The sequence below is a fragment of the Tricharina praecox genome, assembly GCF_024521635.1.
Source record: "Tricharina praecox strain CBS 144465 chromosome Unknown BZA05scaffold_27, whole genome shotgun sequence".
Taxonomy (NCBI): domain Eukaryota; kingdom Fungi; phylum Ascomycota; class Pezizomycetes; order Pezizales; family Pyronemataceae; genus Tricharina; species Tricharina praecox.
The window spans coordinates 369,179-382,228 of record NW_026250429.1 but is presented as its reverse complement, the minus strand read 5'-3'; the positions used below and the strand labels follow the sequence as shown (position 1 = coordinate 382,228).

The 13,050-nt window shown below is 55.2% G+C and overlaps 4 protein-coding genes across 4 annotated transcripts; 1 reads left to right on the top strand and 3 right to left on the bottom strand.

Moving 5' to 3' along the window:
• Window positions 1-231: 231 nt before the first annotated feature.
• BZA05DRAFT_427045 (P-loop containing nucleoside triphosphate hydrolase protein) lies at window positions 232-2,163 on the top strand (the record flags this gene model as incomplete). The annotated part of the gene is made up of 2 exons (XM_051486043.1): window positions 232-305; window positions 372-2,163. 2 exons carry the CDS (start codon window positions 232-234, stop codon window positions 2,161-2,163), a joined length of 1,866 nt encoding a protein of 621 aa, XP_051336362.1.
• Window positions 2,164-7,600: 5,437 nt separating this feature from the next.
• Window positions 7,601-8,599, bottom strand: BZA05DRAFT_149573 (uncharacterized protein). Its single transcript, XM_051478989.1, has 2 exons — window positions 8,085-8,599; window positions 7,601-8,006 (listed from the first exon to the last, which is right to left on the bottom strand). The coding sequence occupies exons 1-2, from the start codon at window positions 8,521-8,523 to the stop codon at window positions 7,969-7,971; spliced, it is 477 nt and encodes a 158-aa protein (XP_051336361.1). The 5' UTR covers window positions 8,524-8,599; the 3' UTR covers window positions 7,601-7,968.
• A 43-nt stretch (window positions 8,600-8,642) lies between these two features.
• Window positions 8,643-10,313, bottom strand: BZA05DRAFT_149569 (uncharacterized protein). Its single transcript, XM_051478988.1, has 4 exons — window positions 9,874-10,313; window positions 9,672-9,814; window positions 9,462-9,580; window positions 8,643-9,408 (listed from the first exon to the last, which is right to left on the bottom strand). Exons 1-4 carry the CDS (start codon window positions 10,028-10,030, stop codon window positions 8,964-8,966), a joined length of 864 nt encoding a protein of 287 aa, XP_051336360.1. The 5' UTR covers window positions 10,031-10,313; the 3' UTR covers window positions 8,643-8,963.
• Window positions 10,314-10,455: 142 nt separating this feature from the next.
• Window positions 10,456-12,722, bottom strand: BZA05DRAFT_408402 (uncharacterized protein). Its single transcript, XM_051484707.1, has 8 exons — window positions 12,565-12,722; window positions 12,400-12,486; window positions 12,212-12,332; window positions 11,794-12,154; window positions 11,343-11,737; window positions 11,075-11,278; window positions 10,870-11,011; window positions 10,456-10,806 (listed from the first exon to the last, which is right to left on the bottom strand). The coding sequence occupies exons 1-8, from the start codon at window positions 12,575-12,577 to the stop codon at window positions 10,705-10,707; spliced, it is 1,425 nt and encodes a 474-aa protein (XP_051336359.1). The 5' UTR covers window positions 12,578-12,722; the 3' UTR covers window positions 10,456-10,704.
• Between the last annotated feature and the right edge of the window lie 328 nt (window positions 12,723-13,050).

The following is a 13,050-nucleotide window of genomic DNA, read 5'->3' as shown; positions in this document are numbered from 1 at the left end:
CAAGGGGTGCCACTGCATGCGATGTTGTGATGCATTTGCACTTCGATAAGTAGCTAGCTTCGTTGTCCTTGACAACGGCCCTTGTTGACGTGTTTAGTAGTACTCACCCTGGAGCTTGTCCTGCCAACTTCTGTCTTCTTTTCCTCCACTACGGGCATCCACAAACACATCCCGCTTTCCCTCCGCTACGCATACCATATACCCACGAGAAAAGATCTACACATACACGCAATGGACCGCCCCAAAACCCCCGGCCCAAGCCGCGCCAAAACCCCCGGCATCGACCGTGAGCGTCCCAACACGCCGTTCGACCGCCACCACACCCCCGCACAATACTTCCAAGTATACCTACGACTCCGGCCAACCTCAAGCCACTCCATTGCTTCCTCGCGCTTCATCACCGCGGGTCCGGAAGGCACCTCGATCCTGCTCACGCCGCCGGACCGCGCGCGCACCCGCACCGCCGAGAAATACTCGTTCACGCGAGTGTTCTCGGAGGCGTCGCCGCAGCTGGAGGTGTTCCGGAGCACTGTTCTGCCGCTGGTGCACGATGCGATCCGGGGGAAGGACGGGATGATGGCGACGCTGGGGGTGACGGGGAGCGGGAAGACGCACACCATTCTCGGGAACAGCGAGCAGCGGGGGATGATCCAGCTGTCACTCGACGTGGTGTTCTCTGCGCTGCGCGGGAAAATGGTCGACTACGAGCGACTGGATATGCCCTCGTTCGATAACTCCGATGCGGTCGTGATCGATGCTCCAACGTTCTTTGCCCGCGTCGCGGCCGCGATGGAGGTCATGCATGCCGCCGGCACGTCGAAGCGCGTTAGTATCGCGGCGACCACGCCGGTGGAACCAATGCTGGAGGGAGAGGAGGAGGTGTTGGTGGATGGCGACCCAAAGAGCGGCTATGCCGTGCTCATCTCGATGTATGAACTCTACAACGAGCGGATTTTCGATCTGCTGGACGAATCGCCGTTGGTCAACCCCGCTGCGCGGCGGAAGGCCCTGCTGTTCAAGAAGCCGAGCACACAGTCCCCCTGGGAGACATCGCGCGAGCAGAAGAAGGTCGTTGCGGGCCTGCGGAAGGTGTGCGTTAGCAACTACGACGAGGCGCTGCAGGTGGTCGAGCACGCGCAGACGTGCAGGAAGGTCTCCGCGACGAACTTGAACATGTCCTCGTCCCGATCCCATGCGTTCCTGCAGATCGAGATCAAGCGCTTCAGTTCCCGCGGGGTGGAGAAGGACAGTAGTTCACTGCACATCGTTGACCTAGCGGGCTCGGAGCGTGCACGGAACGCACAGACCGCGGGCAGCCAACTCGTCGAAGCGGGGAGCATCAACAAGTCGTTGATGATGCTCGGTCAATGCCTCGCGTCGCAGCAGCCGGGGAGCGCAAGCCAACCGCCCTACCGAAGCAGCAAACTCACCGAAGTCCTCTTCTCCAACACCTTCACTGGCATATCCAAGCAAAAAGCCGTGATCCTCGTCACCGCGGACCCCATGGGCGACTACAACCCGACGCTACAAGTCCTGAAATACTCCGCGCTCGCCAAAGAAGCGATCGTGTCGCACCCGCCCCCACCACGCAGTATCCGCACCGTCTCAGGCAGCACCGAGCTCCTCTCGGACACCGAGGGCCCCGGCGGCAGCGGCGTTGGCGGCGGCGTTGGCGGTGGCGGGCCCAACACGCTCAGCAAAGACGCGCTAATCCGCCGTCTCGTCGCCCAGCTGGAGGAGACTGAGAGCCGCTGGCGCGACGCCGAAGACCGCTGCCTGATGATCGAGCAGAGCGTGCGCGAGGAGATGGCAGACGAGATGGAGGCGCGGCTGGAGGACGCGCGGCGCGCGGCGATGGAGGCGCGCGTGCAGGACGCTGAGTGGCGCGATGAGTTCGTTGATGAGAAATTAGACATTCTCCGCAGGGGAATGGAGGACGAGCTGAGTGTCTACGAGGACGAGGACGCCACGGGTGACACAGGCAGAAGTAAACTCGACCAGCTGCAGCGAGAGAATGAGGCGCTGAGACGCGAGCTGGATGCCCTCAAGAGGGAGCGCGCGAATAGAAGCCCCACGAAGCCCACTACCTATATGCCAAATGTAGGCATAAAGATGGGCATGCATAGGTCTGCGGTTTTGGGCGGGATCGAGAACACTGTATAGACGGGGGGGGAATGGGGGCTGGGTGGGATTTTTTTTTGTTTGTTTTATTGGAATACCTACATACGGATGGCTTGAAATGCCTGACTACCTACTCACTCGTACGCGGTGGCAGGCTGGGGCCGGTTGCGTTTTGCTTTTTGTTTTTTGTTTTGGGTTCTGCGGGGCGTGAGGCGTGAGGCGTGGCTTGTGGTTTGGTTTGGTTTGGCTTGGTTTTTATACCCGCGGTTTGGGAGCGGCTTTGTTGGAACTTGGGGATGTGTTCCGGATAGGGATATGGATAAGGATAAGGAGGGGCGGTGGAGTAAAGGGACGCATGAAATGCTGGGGGATGGAATGGACATTGGATGCCATAGACGTCGTCTGTAACGTTACCTATGTTTGGAGGATTCGGGATTCAGGACAGGAGGAATAAGCGTTTGCTTACTTAGTTGGCTAATGATTAATTACGGATGGATGAGAAACCACCACCCGTGGTACGAAGTAGGTACTCATGATCATTGAACTCATTTCACCATCACCATCACCGTCTTTCTCACTCCAATACGTACCTAAACTCCCTGATCGCTGCGGTATGCACGAAACATCGGTCTTCAAAGTTCAAACACAGTGTTGATAACTTTACATGAGGAATCACTCGATCAACACTCAACTTGAACTCGAATATCTAGGTAGAGTCGGGGGATTACCTAGTACGGAAGATGATTTGGCCAGGAATCCTGCAGCTGTCTGCATTCAGTATTGTGATGATGATCGTAGTGGTGGCCTTATGCTGGGGGTGATTACCTGGTGGGGGAGATGAGATTCCCGGTCAAGTGACATGATAAATCACTCGACTGCGGATGATGCAGTTCGATTCTGATTTCTGGATGTAACAAATCTTCAGGACAGATGGAACTGATACACCCAGAGTAGGGATACAAGCTCGGACTGCTGGTCACAGGTATGTATCAGATGTCATCCTCGATCCAAGGATTAGACTTACCGGCCATGGGGTGGGGTGAAGATCTTCGATTGACATAGGTGTGGTACTTATATTAACCCCCAACCGTGGCCAGACCAGTAGAAGCCGTAGGACCTCGGCCTCATCCCCTCCAGTCCATCATTATCACTACAAATAAGTCGGCATACTCGCCCCCCCTCGAGGGCCATACCTAGGTAGGTACCCCCGCGGCAACGGTCCCACCATGCCCCCCCTCCCCGCACGCACGCACTTCCAGGCGGTTCTTCACCGTGACTCCATTCCCAACCGACTACCTCTCGCTGCCCTCCTCGCAGTCCCCAGAAGTGTACGTGCTCTTCGACCTCGGCCTACGACAAGATATCTGCATGCAGCTACCCGCACGCGCTGGATCTACGCGGCGATGGCGCACTGTACATGGGTGGTAACTACCTAGATGCGCCGGGGCATTTGCCCTGGCACTTGAATCTGCTGGTGAGGCTGGAGGGAGAGGCGTGGGCGTTTTTGGGCGCGGATTGCTGTCATGATGGCACGATGTGGCGCCGCTGCCCGCCTTGCTGCGATGTATCCGATATCAAATATCCGTGTACATAGCACTACTGCTCACTCACTGCAATTCGGTTACATAGGGCTATACATAATTGAATTTGCGTAGGGCTGTGTCTGAGCGGCTGCTCTTAGGGTTCGGCGTTGGGGCACGGTAGCGCACATTTTCGCCGGTTTTCCACCACAAAACCACAACCGCAACCATCTCCGAAAGACATCTTCTCTCTTTCTTTCTTTCTTTTCGCCCCACAACAGTCGACAGTTTCGATGAACGTGCCACCTTTCTTTCCACTTCACTCCACAACAGTTGAGGGCTTACACCAACCGATCTACTTGGAACCATCAACATTCCGCCCTCGGCCCTCGGGGCAATCGGCATCGGCTCGGCTCAGTGCCGATAAAGTTTACGCCGAAGCTAGATTCGGTTGTGGTAACCAGGTTCGCCCCATTAAGGGCTCGTACGGTAAGTTCTATTCCATCCACTGCACTGGTTCGCGACGTCTGTCAGTGTTAGTCCTTCCTTAGAAGCCGTGCTGATTGATTCAACAAAGTGGCGTGAAGCCAGCCGACAAAAATTTGTCCCCGTCAGAAACACTTTCAGTGTTCGACGGGGTGCGGCGGAAGCGGCGGCGGAGGCTGTCCAGAAAACTGGACCAAGAAGAAGAAGAAGAAGAAGATGATGACAGGTGATCTACCGGGGGCTATGGCCTCTGGTGGGTGGATTAACCTGCCATCGAGCTGAGGCTCCACGTTCACTCGCGGTTCGCGTGGCTTAATATTGAAGTCACCGAACGGATCACATTCCCCATCCCTATCGATATCCGGGGATGCCCGGAACACGAAGCGACGGATGATGAAACCAACGCTCGGGGCCGGGGCTGAGCGAGCCACAGAAGAGCCCAGCTTAGAAGAGCAAGAAGAAGAAGAACAAGAAGAACAAGAACCCCTGGGAAGAACCAGAGCCAGAACTCGACCACCGTGGCATGGAATGATTTCCATATATAACGCAACAGATGCGGACAACGAAGGATCCCGCTTTCAGCATCCCTATCCCACCCTGAGTGGGAGATCCACGGTGGCGAATCGAAGGAGGGAAATCCGCGGGTGGAACATTGTCCGGATCACTCGAGAGAGATTCGATCCAGGCCGCCTATGGAAGTGCCTACGGGCATCCGTTGCTGAGCTATTGGCGGGGCAGTGCTGCCCCGGCGGTGGTGGGGTGGGGAAGAAAATACCGACGAGAGGAAGCTGGGGACGGGAGCGAGGTCCCTAGAGGTGGTCAGACGTGCCCCGGCGGGGTTCTGTGTGTGCGGACTGTGTCCGTGGGGCGAGACGACTTGCACAGAGTGCGGTCATGGTTTTTTTTTTGATTTGGTAGGCAGTGGAGGAGCGAACAGCAGAGCTCATCACGGATTCCTACAAACGACAAGTTGCCGCTGCAGTACCTAGCATTACAACAGCCCCCGACATGTCAAACATTCCCACCTCAGGAGGTAGCGAGAACGAAACCACCAGCAAACCGCCTACCGTATTATCTCGGATAACCGACCGCTCAGTGAAACACACTAGCGTGATTCTGGTTAGCGCCAGCGCGGCAGCAGAACATCAGTCGATTAGGTTAGTGCGGCTGGAACTCCTGAAGCATCGTGGGAATGGCAGATGTAGAGCATTGCAGTACACTCGACAAAGATCAAGTCGATAGAAATCACGGAAACCATAATGGAGAACAACAAGATCACTTTTCCTCCGAAAATAGCACGCACCGACAGAGTCATCAAAATTCGCAGCTCTTCTTACGTCTACGGCTGAATATGCTCCTGACGACGACAGTGATGAAGACAACAATATCCAATATCGGACTGATCACTAGTCAAAGATGTCTACAAGGCACAGTGGGCGCGCTCTTGACAGACTCGGTTGACGCGTCCTCAGCAGCAGACTTGGTGGGCGCGCTCATGGGAGGCTCAGTGGACGCGTTCTTGCCTGGTTCGGTGGGCGCGCTCTCGGCAGCCGCGCTCTCGGTAGGTTGAGCAATGTGCTCTTGACAGGTTCGGTGGGCGTGCCCGTGGAAGGTTCAGTGGACGCATCCTCGGCAGGCTCAGCGGTCACTTTCTCAGCGCGCATGGGAAAAGGTGCGCGTTCCAGTTGAACCAGTAGCTAGTAGCCAGGAGAAGCAAGCGACTGGAAGAGGTAGGTAGGCAGCATGTGGTTGTAGAGCTGTTTGCTAAGCTTAGCGATACTGAAGATGATGATGTTAGGGAAGTCTGTTGGAAAGAATCGGTCTGAAGTAACAGCGCTAATGACTTTGTGCGACAGGTCAGTTATCTGAGATAATACCTAAAGCTACAATGGACGCAATCACACGGCTCAGAAGCCGACGGAGCGAAGGAGGAGCGACTCTTGGACCACGGTCCACATGCGTGTCTGGCATACTGCCGACTCGCCGGCTCTAGAGCCGTATAAGAAGTTCCTACCGGATTCGTCCCATTTCAATGTGGATCAGATCGTAACAATTGTTAACGGCGGTGACTTGTTCATCGAGGTTACAATTCCGGACAGCTCTGAGGAGCTTCCGGATAGCTCTGAGGAGCTTGAGGTTACGCTTTCGGGGGCTCTGAATACTGAGTTGTCGCTGGTCAATGGATCCGGATCCTCGTATTTCTTTCTCTCCAATTGTTCCTCCACCACCCGCCTTCCCAATCAAGTGTATACCGATATGCAGCTCATAGAAGCCCAAGCACCGGCCGCCTATGATGCTATCGAGCCTATGCACGGGATACCTACCGAAACATGCCCACAAGGACGCCGAACAAAACAAGCCGCACCCCGTAGAATACCATCATAGAAGGCACACCTTTAACCTGGGAGGGTCTTGCTGAGAACTGCTATGCATGGGTGGGCTGAAGGCGAAGCATCCCGTTCGCTCGGCGTCTGTACATGCTAGCAAATCAGACCACACTTCACGAGCTCTGGCCCTCCTTTTCACACATGTGGGTGTACCGTCTTGAATGCGACGTGTCGATAGAGATTTACGGTCCCTTTGCTCGGCAAGATTTCTGGGCCAGTAGGAATGGGGCTTAAGAGAGTAAGTAGGGCCTGGGGCTGCAAACGTAAATGAGTACATACTGTGAGGCTTAGAAGAGTCAAGGAGCACTGGAGCAGCCAGGAGGCTTGGAAGTGCATGGCTTCCAAAAGTGAATGAGAACTGCAAGAGCGAGTGAGGTTTTAGACGGTGAGTGACGACATGTGTCTCATTGTACCACTACATCTCTTACCTACTGACCATGGATTCTTCCACCCGTCAGTTTCCAAGGCGCATGGCGCAGGAGATATCCCGGTGGGACACGCTATCTGCTGGTGGAGTTCGGTCCGGAGGCCCGTATTTCGAATCGTACCTAGCTGAACAGCTGAGTTCCAGGTCCGAAAAGTTCTCACTCTTAAGTTCATGCTCCGACCGAGTACATGAGACCACTACATTTTAACTCTAGAGTAAAAATCAGTCACCATCTCGCGAGAGTTTGGTGCACTCGAGCATGAATTCCATACAAAACCCGGTATTTCTTCTTGTAAAAGAACTTCACACCAAAATTGGACCAGGAATCTAAATCTATAGGGAGGTACAATGCCCGTGCCCTTTCCACTCCACGGATTTCACATCTACTGCCGGCTGCTAGCTGGCTTGAAATTAGAACCGTAAAAAGATGGCCTTTCTTGACCGCAGGTACCATACCCTCCTGTTCCGGCCCCTGCCCCCTACCTCGTAGCGTCTGCTATACCTCCCTTCCGCTTATCCACTCACTCACTCCTGACTTCCACCTCGTTCCCGTCTCCTCATACCCAGCCGCCTCGGGCACGTACCCACTGCCACCATCTGTACCAAATATCTATAATTGACTGTGTGAAGCAACCAAGCCCCTTCGCAGTAAAGAAGGACTGTAGAAGGGTGTACTTTTAAGCCTGAGAAACATTGCTGAAACGGTTACGGATGAGCCTGGGGTGATTGCCGACCCAGATATACTGTCATGATCACTCGACAACCGGCTACGGATAGTGTGAGATCCGATGAACTATTCACCCTCACGCGGCCTATCTATGAGCTCTAGCATAGCTCAAACATGCCTTCGCGAAAACCCCCTCAGTCCAAGCCTTAGAAGCAGCAAGCAGGAAGGATATCAATACAATTCACATCCTCATATATACACCATACACTCGGGCCCCATCAACACGGGTAATTCCACTGCTCTCAGACATCCACAGAAGAAACGAAACGAAACTCCAAACTCCAAACTCCCATCCCTCCGCTATTTCTGCGGCGGGAACCTCAATCGAAACTTCTTATCTGCCGGTAGTCCACCTATCAGCCCCAGCCGTGCGCAGCTCCCCGCCCCCCTCTCCCCGCAAAACGATCCGGACTCACCTTGGTTTTTGACCGAGTACAGAAAATTAACGATGACCTCGTTCTCGACGATCGGCTGCGCATTAAAATTCTTCCTCACGGCGGTAGCGAGCACCTCCCTCGCGACCCTTCCGCGGCCGCCGCCCCCCCGTCCCGCCGGACTCCGCCGGCCCACGCCGGCGTTGAGCACCATGTTCCGGTAGGGTTCCGACGCGGACGGGACGGACAGGTGGTATGCGGTGCGGTAGCTGTGCAGAACCGAGAGCGGTAGTGTGTCCCAGCCCATGCCCTCGATCCCCTCGTGCGCGTGCAGGCCGTTGGAGTTGACGGAGCCCGTCGAGGTCTGCGCTTCGAGCGCCGGGGGCGCGTGTGTGGCGGGCCGCCGCTTTTCATTCGTAGAGGGGGCCGGGGGCGCGGTGGTCGCGGTCGTGGTGCTGTTGGGCGGGGGTGCGGTCGGCATGGTGGTCGTGGGTGTGGGCGGTGGTGGGGAGAGGGGACGCGACGCGTTTAACGATACTCTAGTCACTACGGGTGGGTGGACCCTAGCGATGGGCCGATGGCCCTATGGGATGAGGTTAGGGTGCATGTGTGCGGTAATGCTCAACGCAATGGCCAACTTTTATTTACAGCGATCCAGCGCGGATCTGCAAAAGAAAAGGAAAGGTCTATCTATCAAACAAAAAGAAGCCGAAGAAGGAAAATCATCGTGGTATCAACCAGCCAGCCAATATCAGCGTCGGTATCAGAAGAAGAATTTGAGGCGAACAAGAAGGCAATCATCAAAACACCAGCAGCAGCAGCAAAAACGCCCATCTATCCCATCCCATGCCCGTCCGAACGAACGAACGAAATCGTAACAGCGACTTTTCAACCCACCGTGTATGCATGCCAAACCTTCTCCTACGCGCTATCCTCAATCTTCTCCAACAGACTCCTCCTAACCTTCGTGTTCGTCACGCCTCCAAAGCCAAACGCAGGGACAATCCTACACATCCTCGCCAGCGTACTCTGGGAATAATTCACTTTTATCATCTGGAGCCGCTCCCTCCAGGTGACGTTCCTGCCTCGATTGTAGAGGTCGAGGCCGAACAAGTGCAGCGGTGTGGATAGCACCTGGCAGCTCACGGGCGACACGAACTGCGCGATGGACTCCGAGGACATGAAGGGCGAAGCGTTCGGCATCAGATGCGAGACCCGGGACGGCACGTTGAAGCTGAACATGATGGTCATGGCATCGCGGATGGAGAAGAGGACGAAGGATGGTAAGGGAACGGGTCGAGGCGTGCCAGTGCCGAAGAGGCGGGCGAAGTTGCGGTCTTTGATTAGGCCCAAGGACATGTTTGCTCTGTGACGGAATCAGCACCACCATAAGCCGGGAGAGGAGAGGGAAAGCCATACGTAGATGTCGCAAGAAACTTCTCCGTGCCTGATGTGACTACTTTGATATCGCCACCCGTTCGCACTGCAGAGACGGTATCGATTGTGTTCGCGGTCATATACGTTCCAAAGTAGGTCATCTGTTCCGTCGCTTCCCATTAGTCCTAAATCTCACCCGCTGCCTTCCTTCCGGCGTTCCGGCGTTCCTTTCTTCGCCGAGGAAGAACTCACGTATATGAGCGCAAATGGTTTTGAAAAGATGAACCTATGCGGCTTGGTGACGATGGTCTTGAACTGCAGTTTCGCACTCTCGAGCACCGAACTGGTCTTCCCCGATGCGTTCTCCATTATACTGCGGTCTATGAGGCATATGACTGTCCGCTCCATCAGCTTCCACTTTTTCCACTCGTAATTGACAGCTAGGGGACCCTACGAGGCGCGATAATCATCGTCGCGGCACCTGCACTGGCGATATCGGCGGTGATGCGCTGCAGCAATTTCTCGCAACCGACGACAGGAGCTGGCGGTGCAGTCTTTGGCGGCGACGGCGTGCTACCAGCAGCGTCTATGAAGGGAAATGGTTTCGACATGTGGGCTGGTTGTGTTGTGGAGGTCTGTTGTGTGGGGAATTGGAAATCGAAGTCGAGTCAGAAATGGGAAGCGGAACTAAAAAGAAATAACGAACGCACGGACCAGCAGCTAGTTTTGTTGGTGACAACATCGGGCAGAAGAGATGGTACGATGCAGCCATCTCCTTATAAACCGCGGTCGTGAGAACGGATAGATAGACAACCGGGCGAAAAAGGATCGAGCTCTCGGAGTATCAGTGCGAGAAGCATCGGTTAGAGCACAACTCAGGGTCCTCAATTGAACATGGCCGTATCTTAGAGCATCTTCTCTACCGTATAGATAGACATCTCGGTCGAGTGTAGACCTATCACCACCCCGGCTCGTATGCACCATCGGACTTTCCCCACAGTCATCAGTCATCAGCATCACCATCTCATCTCACGAGTCACGATTCACAACGCCCGCCTGTTTGCATTTGCATTCACACCGTAAAAACACTAGCGATGACCAGCCAGACACCATCAACTAACCACAATAAAAGTTAAACGAGAAACAAACGCGAAGAAAATGTATCAACGCCCACACCTCCCATTGTCTAGACAACCGCCCGCTCGACAATCAACGTGGTGAACGCCCGGTAAGATAGAAGAGTAATTTCAAATGTACGGATGGAGCATCAAATACTGCCGAGTACCTATGCGCTCAAGCCCGCGAGAGGCCCAACGCCAGACTGGAGACCGAGGTATGTTCCCGTCGTCCTAGGGTCGAGATGCGAGTATTCGAGTACTATCTCCTTCTACAACGATTGCTTAGTAAAGCTGTCCAAATTGCTAATGAGCGATGTGATCTGCAAACTTACCTTCATTCTCTCCCACGTCATCGGATCAAAGAAGACGTAGACTCCCTTCTCCGCCGTTTCAGAGAACTGCTCGACTTGGGCCGTCGGATCTTTCGTCATCCAAAGTCTATGCAACATGTGATATCTCCAATTCCTGGCCGCCCTAGAGTCCCGCAGGGTCAACACCTACCCGCGCACCTGGAAGCTCGAGTAGGTAACAACTTACAGCTCAGCAACTACAATCTCTTGCATGATATCCCGAGGCATCGTGTAGAAGATGTAGAATAGCGTCTCGTCCGAGAAGCTACCAATCTTGGAGTGCACCGGTTGGGTATTAATCACGGTGTAGCACTGTGGTAACTGGAAATCCGGTTCCACGGCAGTGCTCTCCAGTTCCGCGAACGGCGATGAAAATGACGGCCACAGCGCACCGCTAGTGTATCAGTCAAATACCTATCAATCAATGACAACCCAATGGAAACTGGAATGCTCACTCCGGCGAATTGATATCCAAGCCCAGCATCATCAGATCCTGTCCCTTTGCCAACGACGAGCCTTCACCGGTATCGCTTCTCATCGCCGAGAAAAGCCCGCTTAAGCTGAATCGCTCGTTTTCTGTAACTCGGGTCGATTGTGGAGAGTACGGACTTGGAGAGGAGGAAGGAATATCGCCGTTCATGACCGCGCCGGGTTTTTGCAGTGTCTGTTGAGGTTGCAGCGGCGGCTGTTGCGGCGGCTGCTGTTGCTGGCTGGGGTGGACGAGTCCAGGCGCTGGAGACGGCCGTGATGGTTGCTGTTGCGGTTGCAGTTGTTGCTGCACTCCCAGAGGGATACCCGGTGCGCCGGTCAAGCCAGGAGCTCCGTTGAGTGTTCCCGGTTTCAATATGTTCTTCAGAGCTGTCAGCTAACAATCCCCCCAGCCCCACTAGAGCATCACAGTCCAACCTTCTTCTCAACCTCGCCCAGCGGTAGAACGCCCTGCGGCTGTCCCAATATCCCATCCAGCTGCGGCAGAAGCCTACTCGTCATTCCCCTTGCTGAAAGCGCACCCATATCCCCTAACCCGGTCTGTGTCCTCGGCAACGCGGGAAAGTCCTCGACCGGCCCGCCGCTCGCGCCACCAGTCCTGTAGTCCTCCATGCTAGGGAACAAGTCCTTCTGAACCGTACCACCGCCGAACGCTCCATCGTGCTGCTGCTGCTGTTGCGACTGCTGCTGCTGTGTCGGTCGAGGGCTCTGCGTATTTATCCGACTCCACACCTGCGCGGGATTCGACTGCGGCTGGCCACCTAGCGCTGGAAACTCACTTCCCGCCGCACACCTATTAGCACTCCAGGACCCCACACACAGAGGGTCCACTCACTTCATGTCCAGTGGCGTACTCGGCTGACTCGGTCCGCCCACGCTCTGACTAAATGTGAGCCCCCTCCCACCACCGGGCGTGGGCACACCAGGTGGAGGAGCGCCGGACCAACCTCCTACTCCTATACACCAGTCGATCAGCAAACAGCCCCTCCCCCCTCCTTCGCCTCCCCCGCCGGAACGACAAACCGGGTTTGCCATTAGGAATGCCGCGGCCTGCGGGTAGCGCTGGTGATGCTTGCGGGAATGACAGTCCCATCGGTCGGTGACCTGGTCCTGTAAGCGCGGGGGACAGGTTAGCTGTTGCTGGTGGGGGCGGTGGTACGGTGGTGGTGGTGGGTAGCACTGGCGTACCTTGACGATTCATACTGGCGAGGGTTGTAGGTGTAGTGATTGTGGTGGAGAAGAAAGGTGTTGCTATCGTAGACGTTCGTTCGTCGCGTGGGAGTCGAGTTGTAGGCGGCGTTGGTGTGTGGTGTGTGTGTGTCCTTGCTTGCTTTGCTTGCTTTGCTTGGTTGGAAGGAAGGGTTCAGTCTGTTTCAGTCAATCTCTCCCCTGCACGAAGCACGCTGTTTGTAGAGCAAAGTAAGGCAAAGTGGAATAGAACATCACACGCACATTCAGAGCAGTTATGCCGGTTGTCGCCGCATCAATTGCAAGTTCCTCTGGGAGTGCTTTGCGTGGAGGCTTTGGTGGGGCAGCGCGGCGACCGGTGGATAGCTGAGATTAGAACACTTGGCAAGCAGGGTCACGTGCGCATGACGAGAGGCATATGATCAAGCCTTAGCCTTCGTCATCATAGATCACTCAACAGGCGTGCAGTCATGGCAACGGCAAAAG

What these genes read in the sequence shown, in the direction of transcription:
- BZA05DRAFT_149569 (XM_051478988.1), bottom strand. Translation starts at nt 10,030, where the DNA reads ATGTCGAAACCATTTCCCTTCATAGACGCTGCTGGTAGCACGCCGTCG. An exon ending in AACCATTTGCGCTCATATAC is followed by an intron (nt 9,581 to 9,671) that starts GTGAGTTCTTCC and finishes GCGACGGAACAG; the next exon opens with ATGACCTACTTTGGAACGTA. An exon ending in AAGTTTCTTGCGACATCTAC is followed by an intron (nt 9,409 to 9,461) that starts GTATGGCTTTCC and finishes ATTCCGTCACAG; the next exon opens with AGCAAACATGTCCTTGGGCC.
- BZA05DRAFT_408402 (XM_051484707.1), bottom strand. An exon ending in AGTACGCCACTGGACATGAA is followed by an intron (nt 12,155 to 12,211) that starts GTGAGTGGACCC and finishes TGCGGCGGGAAG; the next exon opens with TGAGTTTCCAGCGCTAGGTG. An exon ending in GAGATTGTAGTTGCTGAGCT is followed by an intron (nt 11,012 to 11,074) that starts GTAAGTTGTTAC and finishes GCGGGACTCTAG; the next exon opens with GGCGGCCAGGAATTGGAGAT.
- BZA05DRAFT_149573 (XM_051478989.1), bottom strand. Translation starts at nt 8,523, where the DNA reads ATGCCGACCGCACCCCCGCCCAACAGCACCACGACCGCGACCACCGCG. An exon ending in GTACTCGGTCAAAAACCAAG is followed by an intron (nt 8,007 to 8,084) that starts GTGAGTCCGGAT and finishes GACTACCGGCAG; the next exon opens with ATAAGAAGTTTCGATTGAGG.